Source organism: Schistocerca piceifrons, chromosome 4 (genome assembly GCF_021461385.2).
Source record: "Schistocerca piceifrons isolate TAMUIC-IGC-003096 chromosome 4, iqSchPice1.1, whole genome shotgun sequence".
Classification (NCBI taxonomy): Eukaryota; Metazoa; Arthropoda; class Insecta; order Orthoptera; family Acrididae; genus Schistocerca; species Schistocerca piceifrons.
In genome coordinates, this window is record NC_060141.1 from 143,184,839 (window position 1) to 143,204,926 (window position 20,088).

At 36.4% G+C, this 20,088-nt stretch overlaps 1 protein-coding gene across 1 annotated transcript in view; it reads right to left on the minus strand.

Moving 5' to 3' along the window:
- LOC124794638 (juvenile hormone esterase-like) overlaps positions 1–20,088 on the minus strand; it is a 516,675-nt gene that overhangs the window by 81,767 nt on the left and 414,820 nt on the right. The window contains exons 10-11 of the mRNA XM_047258150.1: positions 15,647–15,779; positions 10,656–10,831 (exon numbers count right to left, since the gene is read on the minus strand). Coding sequence (XP_047114106.1) covers positions 10,656–10,831; positions 15,647–15,779 — 309 coding nt within the window. The remainder of the gene's footprint in view (positions 1–10,655; positions 10,832–15,646; positions 15,780–20,088) is intronic.

Genomic DNA, 20,088 nt, shown 5'->3' on the forward strand with positions numbered 1-20,088 from the left:
TCATCTCTTGGACTCCCTCTACAATTTTAACCCTCCATGCTGCCCTCCAATACTAAATAGGTGATTCCCTGATGCCTCAGAACATGGCCTACCAAACAACCCCTTCTTATAGTCAAGTTGCACTACAAATTTCTCTTCTCTGCAGTTCTATTCAGTACCTCCTCATTAGTCATGTGGTCTACCCATCTAATCTTCAGCATTGTTCTGTAGCACCACATTTCGAAAGTGCTATTCTCTTCTTGTGTAAACTATTTGCCATCCATGTTTCATTCGCATACATGGCTACACTCCACACAAATACATTCAGAAATGACTTCCTGACATTTAAATCTATACTCGATGTTAACAAATTTCTCTTCTTCAGAAATGCTTTCCTTGCCATTGCCAATCTACATTTTATATCCTCTCCACTTTGACCATCATCAATTATTTTGCTCCCCAAATAGCAAAATCCATTTTCCATTTTAAGTGTCTCATTTCCTAATCTAATTCCCTCAGCATCACCTGATTTAATTTGACTACATTCCATTATCCTCATTTTGCTTTTATTGATGTTCATCTTATATCCTCCTTTCAAGACACTGTCCATTCTGTTCAGCTGCTCTTCCAGGTCCTTTGCTGTCTCTGACAGAATTACAATGTCATCGGCGAACCTCAAAGTTTTTATTTCTTCTCCATGGATTTTAATTCCTACTCCAAATTTTTCTTTTGTTTCCTTTACTACTTGCTCAATATACAGATTGAATAACATCAGGGATAGGGTAAAACCCTGTCTCAGTCCCTTCCCAACCACTGCTTCCCTTTCATGCCCCTTGACTCTTATAACTGCCATCTGGTTTCTGTACAAATTGTAAATAGCCTTTTGCTGCCTGTATTTTACCCTTTAAAGAGATTATTCCATTCAACATTGTCAAAAGCTTTCTCTAAGTCTATAAATGCTAGAAACGTAGGCTTGCCTTTCCTTAATCTATCTTCTAAGATGAGTCGTAGCATCAGTATTGCCTCATGTGTTCCAAAATTTCTACGAATCCAAACTGATCTTCCCCATGGTCGGCTTCTACTGGTTTTTCCATTCGTCTTTAAAGAATTCGTGTTAGTATTTTGCATCCGTGGCTTATTAAACTGATAGTTCGGTAGGTAATTTTCACATCTGGGAACACCTGCTTTCTTTGGGATTGGAATTATAATGTTCTTCTTGAAGTTTGAGGGCATTTCGCCAGTCTTATATATCTTGCTCACCAGATGGTAGAGTTTCATCAGGGCTGGCTCTCCCAAGGCTATAAGTAGTTCTAATGGGATGTTGTCTACTCCCGGGGCCTTGTTTCGACTTAGATCTTTCAGTGCTCTGTCAAACTCTTCTCACAGTATCACATCTCCCATTTCATCTTCATCTAAATGCTCTTCCATTTCCATAATATTGTTCTCAAGTACATCACCCTTGTATAGACCCTCTATATACTCCTTCCACCTTTCTGCTTTCCCTTCCTTGCTTAGAACTGGGTTTCCATCTGAGCTCCTGATATTCATACAAGTGGTTCTGTTTTCTCCAAAGGTCTCTTTAAGTTTTCTGTAGGCAGTATCTATCTTATCCCTAGTGATACATGCCTCTACTTCCTTACATTTGTCCTCTAGCCATCCCTGCTTAGTCATTTTCCATTTTCTGTCGATATCATTTTTGAGACATTTGTATTCATTTTTGCCTGCTTCATTTACTGCATTTCTATATTTTCTCCTTTCATAAATTAAATTCAATATTTCTTCAGTTACCCAAGGGTTTCTAGTAGCCCTTGTCTTTTTACCTACTTGATCCTCTGCTGTCTTCACTATTTCATCTCGCAAAGCTCCCCTTTTTGCAGTTTCTTCAGTTTTAATCTACAGTTCATAACCAATAGATTGTGGTCAGAGTCCACATCTGCCCCTGGAAATGTTTTACAATTTAAAACCTGGTTCCTAAATCTCTGCCTTACAATTACATAATCTATCTGAAACCTTCCAGTATCTCCAGGCCTCTTCCATGTATACAAACTTCTTTCATGATTTGTAGCCAAGTTTTAGCTATGATTAAGTTATGCTCTGTGCAAAATTCTTCCAGGTGGCTTCCTCTTTCATTCCTTACACCCATTCCATATTCACCTACTATGTTTCCTTCTCTTCCTTTCCCTACTATCAAAATCCAGTCACCAATGACTATTAAATTTTTGTCTCCCTTCACTATCTGAATAATTTCTTTTACCTTATCATATATTTCATCAATGTCTTCATCATCTGCGGAGCTAGTTGGCATATAAATTTGTACTACTGTGGTAGGTGTGGGCTTCATATTTACCTTGGCCACAACACTATGCTGTCTGTAGTAGCTTACCAGCACTCTTATTTTTATATTCATTATTAAACCTATTCCTTCATTACCCCTATTTGATTTTATATTTATAACCCTGTAGTCACCTGACCGGAAGTCTTGTTGCTCCTGCCACCAAACTTCACTAATTCCCACTATATCTAACTTTAACCTATCAATTTCCCTTTTTAAATTTTACAACCTACCTGCCCTATTAAGGGCATTTGAAAATGAGACTTGTCCAACCAGGCAACATGTTTCCAGTCATCAATAGTCAACATTTGATGTTGACAGGCCCTGGCAAGGTGTAAAGCTTTGTGTCATGCAGTCATCAAGGATACACAAGTGGACCTTCGGCTCCGAAAGCCCATATCGATAATGTTTTGTTTAATAGTTTGCATGCTGACACTTGATGGCCCAGCATTGAAATCTGCAACAATTTGCGGAAGGGTTGCACTTCTTTCATGGTGAATGATTCTCTTCAGTCGTCGTTGATGTTGTTCTTTCAGGATCTTTCTCCAGCTGCAATGATGTTGGACATCTGATGTTTTACCGGATTCCTGATGTTCAAGGTACTCTCATGATATGGTTGTATGGGAAATTCCCCACTTTATCACTACCTCAGGGATGCTGTGTCCCGTTGATAGTGTGTCCCATCGGTCATGCACCGACTATAACACCACTTTCAAACTCACTTAAATCTTGAGAACCTGCCATTGTAGCAGCAGTAACTGATCTAACAACTGTGCCAGACACTTGTTGTCTTATATAGATGTTTCTGACTGCAGCGCCATAGTCTTCCTGTTTACATACCTTTGTATTTGAATTCGCATGGATAAACCAGTTTCTTTGGTGCTTCAGTGTAGAAATATTAGGAATAAGGTGTATGACACAGAAATGATTTAAGCCATACTTGAAAAACTGTGTGTAAAGGATTGAAATCTCACCTATTTCCAAAAGAATGGTAGTAAGACACTTATCAGATCCAAAATACATTAATATTGGTGTCCCCCAGGGAAGTGTATTGGGTCCAATCCTTTACCTTATATGCACAAATGATTTCCCACAGAGTGTCAGGTGTAGAGAGAAAATACTATTTGCCAATGACAATGCTGTATTGGTTACAGAAAAAGTTCAGCTGTATTAGCAGAAAAATCCAATGAAGATCTCAGAGACATGGACAACTGGTCATTAAAGAATAGAGTAACTTTAAATGTGAAAAGGCAGACTGTATAAAAAGCCCAATGACACTATATTGAGAGTAAATAATGATGTACTAGACTTTGTATCTGAAACAAAATTTTTGGGGAGGAATGGAGATTTGTCAATCATAATTGACAGAACATGTGAGAATTTTGGCAAAGAAGTGATCCTCAGCATGCTCTGCCCTGCATTTCAAGCCTCAAAATAGCCTACTTTGGATATATGCACTCAATCCTCAGTTATGGTATAATGATTTGGGGAATAAGTGCTGGGAACATACAGTTTATTTTCAAGATACAGAAATGAGCTGTATGAATAGTAACAAATAGTTGCAACAGCGCACACCATAAAGAATTATTCAAAAAGCTAGAAATTCTGGCAGTTCCATGTGAATACATCTATCACAACATAATGTATATAAGAAAAAATCTTAATCTGTAGACCACAAACAGAAAAATACATGATCATGGAAACAAATCCAGACAGTGATTGCATCTAAACAGAAGAGACAAGTAAAAAACCCAAAATAGTGTATTATACTATGGAATACAATTGCACAATACACTTCCACAAGAAATAAAAGATGCAAATGGTCCCCACACCTTTAGCCAAAGCTTAAAAAAATATGTACTGAATAATAGCTACTAGACTGTAAATGAATATTTAAAATACAGGGTGTTCCATTTATATTATGACCGCCTGTGGGGTGCAGTGGATGCCAGGCAGTGGGCGCTCCATTGCCCAGTGATCAGATGCTGCATAGCCCATCTACTGATGTGTTATGACATGACTAGATTTAAAATATAAGCAAATAAATTTTATACTCACCCATGTCGTGGAAGGAGATGCAAAAACTGCCTAGCATTATTTTCCATGCATTTTTGACACCCCTAATCAAGAAATTATTAATCACACAACGTAATTTTCTCTGAGATATTGAATTAATTGATTCACAGACATTATCCTTGAGATCATCTATCATGTGAGGATTTGTTGTATACACTTTATCCTTCAGTGCACCTCCACAAATAAAAATCACACAGAGTTAAATCAGGACTTCTAGTGTGCCAGATATTGTTACTAATCATTCATTGAACACATCATGAACTGCATGTGAAGCAACACTGGCTATATGAGCCCTTGCCAAATCCTGTTGAAAAAATGCAAAGCTTCATTTTATTTTACTCAGTTCATTAAAAAACAGTCACAAAATGATTTGCACATATCTTTCACTTGTAACTGTGTCATTAAAATAATTGGGCCTGTTATTCTGTCAGAAATAACTGCACACCAAATCTCTATTTTCTGGTCATGAAGGGGTTCCTCACGAAGCACGATAGGTCTATATGCTCTCCAAAGTCGACAGTTTTGGGAATTAACATACCCATATAAATGGAACTAAGCCTCGTCTGAAAACAGAATGAAGTAAGGAGCCACTTCACTGTCATGCACTTGTTTTGAAACCCTTTCGCAAAACTTAACCCTGTGTGGAGGACCATCAGGTTGAAGTTCGTGTACTACTGATACTTTATAGGGCCTTAGCCCAAGCAGCTTAGCACCTCTTTGTACAGAGGTGCACAATATTTGTGTTTGCTGCGAAAGACATCTAAGAGATTGTTTAGGGGAATTTTCCAGGCAGTATGCAATGCCATTGAGACGAGCTTTTGTGAGCACTGTACATCATTGTTTATGCTTCTTGTGTTGAACACAACTTACATTTCACAAAATTTATTCACTAATTTGTGAACTGCATCATGACTTTGAACTTGAACACCTGGAAACTTCTGTTCAAACCATTTCCAAACAGTATGAGCAGATGCTGTAGTCACATAAGAGTCATAAATAAATACTCATTGTGGAATTGAATAATTTGCTCTTGCCATTGTTATGTTCGCAAACTTCACTGTTACACTTGTGATGCCTGTTTCGCTACTCAAATGACACTAGCTGACAAGGTGTGTATGTCTGTATGGCCTTCACGCTAAAACGCACAAAAAAAGGGGGGGGGGGGCATAGTATGGTCCCACAACACCCATTTGACTGGCAGCTGCAGCTTCCGTGGTTGGCCTGCAATTCCTCAGGCAGGCAGTTAACAGACAAATGGAGCATCCGATAATTATGGATTGTAACTTAATGTTCATAAAAACTGTACTGTGTAACGGTTTTGTAATATGATTAGAAAAGTAGAACTACCATGTTTACTCGAATCTAAGCCACACTTTTTTCCAGTTTTTGCAATCCAAAACACTGGTTGCGACTTAGAATCGAGTGCAAAGTACGCAGAAATTCTGAAAAATGTTGGTAGGAGCTACCACAACTAACTTCTGCCATCAAATATATGTAGCACTACACAGGCATGTTTTGCAGGCACAACAGTATATACTGGTGCCAAAACCTCTGCGTCAGTAAATAAATTAAAAAAAAAACATAAAAGACGAACTTTTTTCCCTGCCCCAAGTTTCAACCACTGCATTTTCATACATTATCCAACAAAGTAAATAAAAATTCCATATTGTTCATCTTCGAATGTAGCAGCCTTTCAAATATTCATAGCAACAAAAATAAATTTCTTTACACAAGGCTTTAGGATTGTTGCACGAGTTGATACGCTGGGGCTCATTAAGATTTCACGTAACGGCACCTACTGCTTCGTGGAATTTTTTGAAGTGCTTGTTGGTGTTAGTAATGAAGCACTTTCATCATAGTGCCAAATTCAAGAGGGGAGTTATTTCTTTTGTGGAACAAAGCTCTAATCGTGCTGCAGGTCTGCAATACGGGATTGATGAGGGCAATGCAGGCAATGGCGACTACAGAGAGACAAATTACTTGAATGTTCAAGTAGCAAGAAAGCATTTAGTGGGCCAAAGTGTGGCTGATACCATGCACTAGAAGCAATTTTAAATGAATTTGTTGAGGAACAGCATCAGAAATTCCTGCCTGTGAATGCAGAAATTTTAAAAATTAAGGCACGTGAAATTACTTGACAGCAAAAAATCGAAAATTTTGAGGCTAGTCGCCCCTGAATTGATCTCTTTATAAAGTGCTGGGGTTTTTCACTTCGGAGGTGAACTTCAGTTGCACAGAAGCTGCCAAAAAATTAGGAAGCAACACTTGTGGAATTTCAGCACTTCATAATTAGGCGGCGCACAGAAAAGCAATACCTTCTTGGTCAGATAGGACATGCCGTCAAATTATACGGTTGATGCCAAAGGAAAGAAAGACATAACTGTTCTTACATCAGGGGGTGAAAAACAGCAGATGTCTGTCATTCTTGCTAGCACAGCAGATGGACATAAATTACCCCCATTCATAGTTTTCAAGTGGAAGACTTTACTGAAATCGGAAGTGTTTCCAAAAACTCTAATTGTACGAGCAAACGAAACTGGGTGGTTTTCAGAGGACATGGTGCTGGAATGGATTAGCCATGTGTGGAATCATTGTCCTGGCACAATGCTTGGTTTATGCAGTCTGTTGGTATTAGATGCGGACGCAGGCCATACAACACCCGCAGTAAAACGAAAATTAGAGGGAAGCAAAATGGACAACCACTTGACGTCTGTTTCAATAAACCATTTAAGGACAAGCTTAAATGCATGTACACAGACTGGGTTTGGAAAAGCGGTACACAACCGACTCTAACAGGATATGTAAAATGTGCAAGTTTGTCACAAGTGTGTCAATGGATTTATGATGCACGGAAGTGTGTTCCAAATCAGACTGTGCAATAAGCATTTAAAAATATTCAATATCCAATGCACTAGATGGTATGGAGGATGATGCTCTGTATAAATAAATGAGAAACAAAGAATCAAGTTATAGTGATTCAGAATCGTGACTGATATTTTAAAAATTTCATATAAAATGTATTACAAACCTAATAAAATTTTGTTTTAAATTTCAGCCTTTAATTTCTAAGTTATTTTCATTCTTATTTTATAAGTGTAGCTACTCTGCATTGCACAGGATAGAAAAGTGTGGAGAGCTGCATCAAACCAGACTATGGACTGAAGACAACAACAACACTCTCTGCATTTGAAGTCATCACTAAAAATCTACTACAAATCTGACTGGCAAGATTGTTTGGAATGTATGTCAATATGGCCAACTCCTATGTACTGATTTTTTTCCTACCTGTGACAAGAGATGGTTGCTAATAGGAACTTTTATGAATTGTGAATCACATGCATATTCTCTTCACCATAAGGATAATAAAAATGTAAACATTATACCACATATTCTTTCATGTTTGCTGCTATCTGATTTAAATCCTGTCTGCCTAATAAACTATGAAACAAGAGTGAGACAACAGCAAACACGGAAGAATATACATATTGTGCCATGTTTGTATTCGTATTATTCTTATGCTGAATAGTGATACAGTCAGGAAAGAAGCACGACAACTGACTAGATTTTTAAATCTAAGATGACTAATTTCCATGCAGAATGTAATGTACTAAAGAGGCATCTGCAAAGATTTTCAAACAGAGAAACATTTTCACTAAACTCTCGTTCAGAACACCTTCTATTGTATGCAGTCTATTATTTGGTCCTTGTTGATTATTATCAAAGAAAGTAGCAGTGTAAGTAACAACAAATAGCAGTCTATTGCCATTGTTTCACTAATGAGACAATCCTTTTTTGTTTTTGTTTTTTGTAAGCGGCAGTAGCGGGTAGCGCGCACAAAAGCAAGCTATTGCGCAAGCGACGACAGGTCGTAAACACTTATTATCAGAATGCGACATACATGCATGACACAATACAGTAATGCATTGTCAGCTTAGAGTGATGTAAACACCTATAACAAAGAGAACAGCACTTATCAGATCAAACCAAAATAAGCAATCGATTCCAACCAGATGAAGCACGAGAAAGAGGAAGGGAACCCATATACATATGGATGGAGTGCCTGACACGTAGCAATGGCTACCTGGCAAAGCTTAACTGCTAAGCTTATGACTCGAACCAAACTACTGCAGCTGTATCTTTATCCATTCGACCTGTCTCATGTTACAATGGACCAACTTTCTTTTGATTTGGAGGTGCGGTCTAAAACTTTTCTCTCCCCTTGAATTTCGAGTCTTAAATTTCAGGTGCAGCTTAAATTCGAGTGTGGCTTAGATTCGAGTAAATATGGTAAGTATAGGAGCTATAAATACTTTAAGAGGAATGTTAATTTTAATAAGAAATATTATACAAATGTTTGACGACACCCATACAATGTATATTGTTCTATGGATGAATAAATAAATCAGTCAATCAATAAAGCTGCCAGTGTCACCTGTTTGCTAAAGACTGAAATACTGGCAGACATTTTATGGTAGATAACAGTGCAGATTTGTCTGTTATACCAGTTTCAAAAGGCAAGAAAATTAAACTCTCTGACTTCAGTATGTGTTGTAAATGGGTCAAAGATAAAAACTTAACTTACCGGTCAAAGCTGTTAAACTATGATATCTCTGACTTCAGTGTGTGTTGTAAATGGGTCAAAGATAAAAACTTAACTTACCGGTCAAAGCTGTTAAACTATGATATATGGCTCAAATGCAATTTGAATTGCCATTCATTGTACCAATAATATAAGGAAAAGATAGATTGTCAGATGACACGTTAAGTGGCAGACAGGCACAATGAAAACACACTTACACATTATCATTTGGCCAAAGCCTTTTCCAGAAAAGGAAACATTCACACAAGCAAGCACACTTCACACACTCATGACTGCCATCTTTGGTAGCTTGGACTGGACAACATCAAATAAAAAATTTTGGCAGAGGTAACCGCTGTGAATACTAAAGAGGCAGTAAGCTCACTCTGTGCAACACGCCAGTTTTCCAAACTTTTGAAAACAGGTCCTGCACTAACAAAACTAACCATAATACCAAAGGGATTGAAGCATGAAGTGGAGCAGTAAATCACTATGTCCAGTGGTCCACCAGTATACACTAAGGCTCACAGACTGAACCCACATAAATTACAAATTGCTAAAAAAGTGTTTCAGTTTCTGTTAATTAATGGTATTATACACTGATCACAATCATGTGGGAAATTTAAAATTTCCTCTTCAATAAAAGGATGTACACTGGATGTGAATGCATTGTACACTTTATTTTCATAATTAATGCACGTTAAATGAACACATTTTTAAACTTCACAGTACAACACAAACATGCAACCAGTCTCAACTAGCAAACACAAAGGTACAAAGATAAAATTGCTTTTACAGATGACTCTTAAATGTTAATGCTCACACTGTTTTGACTTTAGTTGGTCTTATTGACTGACGGTGTCACATTAGTCCCCTTCATTTTTGTGTTTTGAGGGCAGAGCTCGGAAAAAACATGACATTACTTATGTTTGTTCTTCATTTTCTTTTATTTTTTTTATTTTACCTTTTGCTCCCAATGTGTGATTTATTTTCTGCTTTTAGCTTTCATTGTTAAATTTCACTGTCTACAACTTATCAGAAGCAGTATAGAATTAGTTTCACCTACTATACTTGAGTGTTAGTGAAAAATTATCTGTCCTTATAAAACCAATTTTTCCTTTCTCTTTGGTCTGTAACTCTCTCTTTCTTTCTCATCTTGACAGTTTTTCCTCTTATAAAATAACCTTTGTTTTAAGTTGACAAGTCTGGAATGTAAATCTGTTTTCTCAGTTGTCATCCACAATTAACCATCTTTTAGTTTTTGTTAATTAAGTTTCTACTAAGCTATCTCGTATATTATCAACAGACTGTCCAACAGACAAACAATTCTCCAACAACTTGCATTTCAGTGTTTCTGTGTGAGCTAAAAACCATTGTTAAAGATGAGTATTTGTTCTTAAAACCAAGAATGTACAGTTTTCTCTTATATGTAATCTACATAAGCATACATCTATTCTGTATGGATTACTAATGTCAATTTGTGAAATGATGCCTGTTGATTCCATTCAATCACCTGAAGAATGCACATTTTGCTTCATCTAGAGATAAATCAGAGCACCACTTTCTTGATAATGTACATATTCTCAATGTAAAAATCAGTGTACACCTCAACTTTAGCTCTTTCAGCATCCAAAAGCAGATATGAATGTGTGTGAGTTTTTTTATAATGTTGTTCATATTTCTACTCACATATTCCATTTCCAGAAATTTGTAGGAATGGTACATCAGCGGAGTCTCCTGAAGCACAGTCTCCTCCAAGTCCAGCTTGGGGCCATACAATATCAGCAACATCTTGCCAGCAAATCTCATACTGATGTGGGGACTGCAAGCTGTGGAGGACACTAGGCTGCAGTGGTGCTGGGTGCCTGAAACACATTTCCCCATCTTAAGTGCCACACTGTACAATGTCTCTGTTCCATTAGACTGAGACCATTGGTTGTTAGTATCTACTATTCACCATATGTACTCTAGGTTTCTGACAGCTACTTTAGTTATTCATCAAATGAAATGTGCTCTTTTCTTAGCCTTTTAACTGCCATGTTCTACCCTTCAGTAATACATGGAGTAATCATGAGACACTGTGTTCACTGAATACTAATTCATAATTCCTTCATTTCATCCCAGTTATGACTAATGATTTGAAAACATGCTATTGTGGCAAGTGATGATTTCTTGTGTTAGCAGCCACTTTATTAGGCACTGGAAGATTAGATGGATACAAAGAGTTACAACATCTTCTGGAGATGGGGAATTAACCAAAAAATACAAACAGTCAAGTGTTTTATAACTCATATTTCCTGTAAAGGGTGTTACCTATCATTATGTATATTTCTTAAAGAGCTTAACATATTCCACTGCAAGTTGTATGCAGCTGCATTCAGATTATTTAAAAATACGGTATGTTTATAATATGGACAGTTTGGTAATTTGGCCATTCAGATGACACAGCTGATTTTTGCTTCAAGGGTTATAGTTAGACTAGCCACACTTTTTTTCTTGATTCATCAGTTTTCTGACTGGTTTGATGCAACCTGCCATGAGTTCCTCTCCTGTGCCAATCTTTTGATCTCAGCAAAATACTTTCAAACTACATCCTCAATTACTTGCTGGATGCATTCAAATCTCTGTCTTCTTCTACAGTTTTTACCCTCTACTGTCCCCTCTATCACCAAGGAAGTTAGTAACATATGTACTATCATCCTGTCCCTTCTTCTTGTCGGTGTTTTCCATATATTCCTTCTCTTGCTGATTCAGTGGACAACTTCTTCATTACTTACCTTATCAGTCCACCTAATTTTCAAATCTCTTCTGTAGAATCACACCTCAAATGTTTAGGTTCTCTTCTGTTCTGGCTTTCCCACAGTCCACGTCTCAATGCCATAGAATATTGCACTCCAAATGAACGTTCTCAGAAGTTTCTTCTCAAATTAAAACTAGCCACATATCAGCCATTATTTGTTTTCACATATTGAAACAGATATATTTGTTGAATTATCACAAAAATCGGCTATTTCTAGAGTTGATGCTGTTATATGAGCAAGTGTAAGGGTGTTGACAAAAATAGTGATTGTTATTTTACAGATTTCTGGTAGAGTAAAATTAGAAATAAAATTGCTGTACACAGAACATCAGCAGCTCTACACAATGTTTTAATTCCAAGAGATTTGCGCTGATTGATTGATGAGAATCTGTTTCCTACGAATTAAAAAAAAAAGATGCTTGCTTTGCTGTCATTGTCAGTAAATAAAAGCTTTTTTTAAGTTTCTATGCTACTTGGAATTCAGACTCTGAGGTAAAGAACACTAGTTTTTTAAATGACAGGAAAGTGAAAAGTTGTCATCATCAGGATAATGATGAGGAACAGGAAACAAATTGGGGAAAGCATACATGGTTAAGGTAAGTCAAACTGGATCAAGAAAGAGACAAAGCTCGTTTTTTTTTTTTTTTTTTTTTTTTTTTTTTTTTTTTTTTTTTTTTTTTTTTTTTTTTTAGCTCATGCAGACAACTGATTGACAGTAAAAATTCAAATTTTGGTATGCTACTACTAATATGGTGTACAACACGTATAACTCAAAATGTTAGAACTGAAATACAAACAAATAAAGTGAAAGTGTAACCAAAGTCCAACAAGAAGTGACAGAAAATCTAATGCAAAGAGGCTATTGGGGATAAATTGTAAATGAAAAGAATGTTACTGTACCCACACTGCTATAGAAACAAACTGACATTGGTCATGAAGTATGTTTATAGAAAATGGAAGGAGGGAATCAAACATAGTTTGTGAGCAGGTGGCAAGTTTCTTGGTAGGAAGCACCCACAAAGTTACCTTGGATGGAGAGTCAACAGATGTAGAAGCAACCTCTGTCATGTCCAAGGGAAATCTGTTGGGATCATTTCTGTTCAAGTTGTATAGTAACCCTAGCAACACCAACATATTTTATATAACTTGCACTACCAAGGGGGGAGGAATGTGAATAGCACAATAAATCCACACATTACTTGTGCTCTCTTAAGTAATACTATTTATTTGTTTTCTGTTCACATCATTGATGCATACATGGGGATACACAACACAGTTCTGAAGTGATATATAAAACCATACATGCCCCCCCACCCCCCCACCCTCTCCCCAGCCCTCGTCCCACTTAGACAAATGATTTCATCAAAACCATAATTAAATCATACCTAGGAATATGGTAATCTTGTCTCTTGGGCAATCTCACAAATTATCTGGTGTTGATTGTCATCTGCAACACAGTAAGAACAGACACTTTTTCTTCACTGAGACTGGGGTGACCTATCTGATGAATGTCTGCCATATTGTAGCACCCGTTGTAGAAAGCTTTTACTCACCTTTCTGTAAGATAATGCATATTCCATGTAAACCTCCTAAAGGTCCTGATATCCTCCGGCTTGTTCTGTTTTTACCAACTCCATTATTCTTGTTTTGAAAACACTGTGACAGCACTATAATACATTGTCTGCTAAATGACACTACTTGTTATAACTACTCATTCATATGACGGGAGAAGTGAGTTTACATTTGCACTGAGGTAAGGCAGGTGTATGTGACAAACACATGGTATAAGCAACATTGTTTGATTCCACTGGATTGCATCTCTATCATAGTGTGGCCACAATTAAAAGCCTTCATATATCGAAAATAAGTAAATACAATGAGGTGTGGTTTTTGCCGTGTTACAGTCAACAGTGTGATGAAGGCTTGATTTCTGTAAGTAATTTTAATTTTGAAATCAACTTTGGTCTTTTTAAAAGTAAATATACCTCTTTATGTGACAGCAGAAGTGTATAAAGATGGTTTCAGTGATGCAACATATGTGGAACTTTATCAAGTAGTAACCAGATAATAGTGCTGGTAACCACTGCCTCACAAACAGGAGAACAGTCACTACTGTACTAAATACATGCAAAAACCTAACTCAAGTATGGTTCATTCGTTAACCAGTGCACTGCTGTTATAGCACTCGGATAACTTGCTTGTGCAGCTAATCATACTTTCACAAATATATGACTGTCAAAAAATTTGATATGGTTTACATTTATAGTGGTGAGTATTACCAAAATGTCAGAGCAGCTACATGATTGTAGGCCAAATGGGTTCTTGATAATGTCAAGCTCTTTAAAAAAATCTAAAGAAACTGAAAGCGTGAAGAATAAAATATGACAAAGTTAAGGAATAGAAACTGATGCGGGACATGCAACTTTTTAGCAGCAGTAATCCATAATCCATATGTTACTACAATGCACTTTACACATATGAGTGGGTTCAGCCAAAGGAGCTATCTTTCAATATTTTGCTCCATCTTTCAACATTTTGCTACATCAACAGCTTCATGGAGAACTTTGAAAATTGGTAACATTTTTCTAAATGGTGTCTATGAAATCTGCAAATTGATGTGGTATTCAGAATGAGATTTTCACTCTGCAGTGGAGTGTGTGCTGATATGAAACTTCCTGATAGATTAAAACTGTGTGCTGGACTGAGACTCGAACTCGGGACCTTTGCCTTTTGTTTGCAAGTGCTCTACCAACTGAACTACCCAAGCACGACTCACGACCCGTCCTCACAGCTTCAATTCTGCCAGTACCTCGTCTCCTACCTTCCAAACATCATAGAAGCTCTTCTGCGAACCTTGAAGAAGAGCTTCTGTGAAGTTTGGAAGGTAGGAGATGAGGTACTGGTAGAATTGAAGCTGTAAGGATGGGTCATGAGTTGTGCTTGGGTAGCTCAGTTGCTAGAACAAGGTAAAGGTTCCAAGTTCGAGTCTCAGTCCGGCACACAGTTTAAATCTGTCAGGAAGTTTGATGTGGTATTTCTTACAAGTTTTTGCTTACAGGTAATGCATCATTTGCTAACAATGGGCATACCAATCTTCACAATATGCACTACTGGTCAGTTGAAAATTCATACTGGTTGAATAGATAATGGCCACAAATATATACAGTTCCTAAGAGATATGCTACCACAGTTAAGTAAGACATCCCAGTGAATATAAGGGAATCCATATCAGATCGATATGAGAGACGTCTTGCTCAATCCACACAGATAATCACAGACCTTCTTAAGAGAACATTTGGAGATAGCAGAATGGACTGTTTGGGGGAAAAGAAACTGCCTGTATGCTCACTAGACTATCAGCCAATTTGACGGGTATAAAATTAGATGTTAGATTGATTTTCATAGAGAAGTCAATAGTAAGATCGTGTACAGGAAGTCATGTTATGTCAACGTATATACCTTTAGTGCATTATGTGAAGTAGTAGATACTGGTGAAGAGAAATAATGATTATGTGATTGGAGCTGAATGTGTGAACTGACATGAGTGTTTTGATGCCTGTCTCGGTGTGGTGAGTGAGTTTTGTTGAGGGTTAGTTAGACACATATTCCCAATACCATATTCATGATAAATTTTATGATGTGGAATGTGTCAAATGAACAAACATAGAATGCATGTTTGAATAAAAAACAACTAAACATTTTTTTTGTACATAACTAAGGCACACAAACTTGTTTCACATCATATTAATTAAATTACATGTACTATATCTGTCTTTAGAATTAAGATACCTATATCACTGTGCAAAATGATTAAAGGATAAATAAATATTATTATTAACATTTTACGACCAGGATAAAACATTTTTAATATGATATTTACCCAAAAGCTGCAAACTGTGTCCATAAATGTGTCATTGCATTGACAACATTCCAATCAAAGCTGTCATTTGATAGAGATGGAAACAATGCTGGAGTAGAAAACAGGTACAGTAGATCATCGCAATGGCATACTCCTAAAAACAACAGTTGCAAGTCAAAATTACTTATTTTGTTATGTCTAGCTAGATGTTTTTGGTAACTTATATTTCTGAATATCACAGAAATACATGCTTATTAGACTGCACTTATATTGTTGACTTCCCTGATTAAATTAGATTAGACACATTGTTTTTTCTGTGGACACACAGTACTGAGATCCTTATAAACAGACAATAATGACCAATTGTTTTTTATTTTAGTAAAACTGAGTAGGTCTTATCTCGTTGCTTCCTATTATATATTTACAAGTGGTAATGTGATGTTTTGTTCTTTGTTTATGTATGCTTTCTTACAGGTTTAATTTCTGTGAAAGAGTTACCCATTTAATTTGGCAATCTATTACCATATTATTGCTAAATTAATATTGCTTAAAGTAAGTGAAAACTGGCCAATAAGCTGTAACATTGTTAGATCTGGAAGAGTTATGTCAATCTTTTTCTACTGGAATAACTATAGTGATGTAGGCATCTAGGAAGTAAATGAGTTTCCTCTGTTGTTATGTAAAATTTACAGTAGATATAGGACTGGTTGGTTGGTTGGACCAAACAGGATGGCTATCAGTTCCTTTGGATCAGAGAAGGATGAGGAAGGTAGCTGGCCATGCCAGCATTTGCCTGAAGTGATTTAGGGAAATAATAGAAAATCTATATCAGGATGGCTGGACACAGGTTTGAGTCATTGTCCTCCCGAAAGCGAGTCCAACGTGCTTACTACTGTGCCACCTTGCTCGGTTAGATATATGAAGATAATGGAACAGGAAGAGGAGATTGCAGCTACTCAGGCTGAACTGGACAAGGTATGAAAATATCTGGACCAATAAGGAGTATGGACAATGTACAACCATTGGGAAGTGGTAATATGTAACAGAGGGATCAAGCAAAGAACTTACTCAGGCAGATTTCTGCTAATATATGTTTAAACTATTACTTCGCAAACAAATAAGGCAGATACTAATGTGGACAGAGGACAACAGACTTATAAGCAAAAGAACAATGGAACTTTTGAGCAACCAGATGCACTTTGTCTCTGTCCTAGACAATACAGCCACTATTCAGAAGAAAGGTAGAAGTTAATTAGAAGAGGATTTTTTAAGGTAACTGATATGTGAACACTAACATTTCTTCATCAGTCCTCCAGTACTGATTAAAAACAACACTGAAGAGTACATGAGGTTCTCAGTGACATAATTTTTTAGTAAATTCTTTTATAACTGAAAATTTAAGGGTGGGGTTTTTAGAAATAGGTACATTAACATAATATAATGCCACAGGAGTAAAATTTATGAAAGTAACAATACTGTATCAAAAACTGGAAAATGAGTTTTCAAACATAGGACATGTAATATATTGATGGAAGCAGCAATAAATGAACTCACCTGGTTAACAACAGCAGTGCATATGGACACATTAAGATAAGTAGAAATTCTTTTTTAAATTTTAGTCTCTGATGTAATTGTGTAGTATGATAAGTTTAGGTGAAATGATGATCTTAGACCCAAAATTAGACACTATACTAGAGGAGAGTGAAGAGGTGTCAGACATAGGAGTAATAGATAGAAAAGAGGAGGTGTTTGTGGCAGCAGACAAGAGAGTATAAAATGTGGAAAATATTTTGACACTGATAGGATCCAAAATGAAGAAAGGTTAAATGTAACAGAACAATCAATTAACCCAGGGGTCTCCAAACTACAGCCCATTGGACAACAATGGCTGTGAACACCATCAATCTGGCCTGTGGTAACAGGTCAAACATGCATAGGATCCAGCGTACCATAATTTTCTTTTTATTACAGTCAAATCTTGCTTATTGAGCACCTTGTACAATGAGCCATTCATACAATGAAAAGCAGAATGTGTAAGAAACTAATCAGCTTAACAAATAATGTTCTGCATAAAAGATTTGTTTACTATTACTTTTTTCAGTGTTTAATAACCACTACAGAATCCATCTTGTGGCCTGGACCAGTCTCTCTGGCTACTGTAAATGAACATTAAACCATGTCTTCTCATATAAACCACTGCTGTATAAAGTAGAAGCTCTGTCAATGCTGTATTCAGTCAGCTGTACCAATAGCAATGCGCCTCGTGCTGCAAATTATTGTCACCCGCACAACTACTCGGGCTACCATGATGATGTTGTAAATACTCTGTAATGATGTTGAAAGATTGTTTCTTTTCCAGCACATGGTACCCTTTCCCTTGCAGCATCTGTTTATGAATTTCAGTTCTGATTTGTTGTTGTGAACTAATGAAGAACCCAATAAGAAGTAGCTATTGATGCTACAAATTTAATTAACAAAAATGCTATGTCTCTTTTTTGACAAATTTTGAAACACAGGTGTAAACAAATACCTGGAGACAAGTTTCTTCTCAAACAAGATGTACTATACTATACATAAAAAGTTACAATACTGTATTATAGATCTTTTTGAGCACCTATTTTTTCAGAATGGTACTCATTGACCTATTCTGTACATTTTCCTACAGAAAAAAGTGTTTCCTTAATGAACACTGATTATTTTATGACCACTTCAGACACACATTAACTTATATATATAGTGTAATTGAACATTTTAATTGTAATTAAGTATATGAAATTTCCTGAAAATTTACCTTACCTAAGAGATATAGATAGGTAATTCACATAACCAACTTTAGCATTGTAACTATGGCTAATGAGATTAATACAGATGTAGCTTCCCACTTGCAATTGTTTGCAGTCGTGGATAAAGTTCATTAATGGAAAGTATCATCAACCACTTCAAAGGCTCATCAGTTAGTTTAGATCCATAAATTTTTTTGTATATTTCATTTTGGGGACAAACAGTGCTATGCAACTGATCAAACTGTGTGAATGGACCCCTCCTGCCGGAGATTCAGATCCTTCCTCAGGCATGGGTATGTGTGTTGTTCTAAGCATAAGTTAGTTTAAGTTAGTTTAGGCAGTGTGTAAGTCTAGGGACCCATGACCTCAGCAGTTTGGTCTCTTAGGAATTCCCACTGCTGAGCATGTATTAAAATGCACGAAACATTTGCCATTCAATTGAGACGGAAACAAAACAATTTTTTGTCAAAATATGAGTGTACAAGTTAGGCAATAGCTGGTTTTTCCCTCATAATTTTAAATTAACATGTTTCATATGCTTAGTTAAAACTGTATAAGATGATAACCTCCATTGCCACTCATTGTTTTGTAGCTCAGCCAGAGGATGATTCCTTTCATTCAATAAAGTTCTGATTATGTTTGTAGTTCAAAAATCATGTCAGAGCTATCCACATTAATGCCAGAGTACTGCCATCTTTCTACAATCGCTTCAACAAACTCCTGGAACTGACAATGACTGAGATCATATGATCTTATATAATTAACAGCTGACAAGATTGGCTTTACAGCTTCTGACATATCCAAGCAATTTCCCCACAAAGACTGTTGATGAATGATGCAACGCATGATTAATAGGTTTGATTCATCATCATTTTCTACTGCCTTTTACTCGAGAGTAATGACACATTTTCCTCTGAAGAATGTTTTTCTGAACAGCATTGTCTACTTCTTAAAAAATTTCTTTTCTCATGAGCATTCTGTGAATGCTATGGACATCAAGAAGGTCTTCATCCACTTTATAATTTTTATTTATTCCTCAAATAAAAATTAATACCTGTGCAGTGTCTGTAACATTTACAGCCAAAGAGAACCAGTCTAAATGCAGAATTTTCTCAGATAACTGACTTACTATATTTTCAAAAATATCATTTACTCTTTGAGACACAGTGTTTGCTGACAAACTGATGTTTTTAAATAAATCATATTTCTCTAGAAACATTTCTTCAACTATTGCAATGAGGCAGTCCTTTATTAATTTGCCACCAGTAAATGGTTTTCCATGTTTTACTATTGACTGAGCCATGCAGAAACTACCATACGCTGCTGCTTCTTGCTTGGCATTTACTTTCTTAAACATTTCAAACCACGTTGCAAAGACATGTGTATTTCTAACCATTGAGTTCCAGTAAATTTGGAATAACTCTAAGAATATTAAATCTCATAATGACATTTTATATTGTCTTCATTGAGAACTGATACTATCACAAACTTTGAGTGACAACATTGTGAAATATATGAATATTTTGAATGAAGGAGAGAATGTTGTAAGCACAGTAGATGATTCTATTGTAAAGAAAAATTTTTTTGCTGTAAAAGATGAAGCATTACATTAGCTAGCAAAGGAAAATGAAGTTTCAGCTTTAGTTGACAAAAATCATTTGGGATCTGTCATTTGCAAAT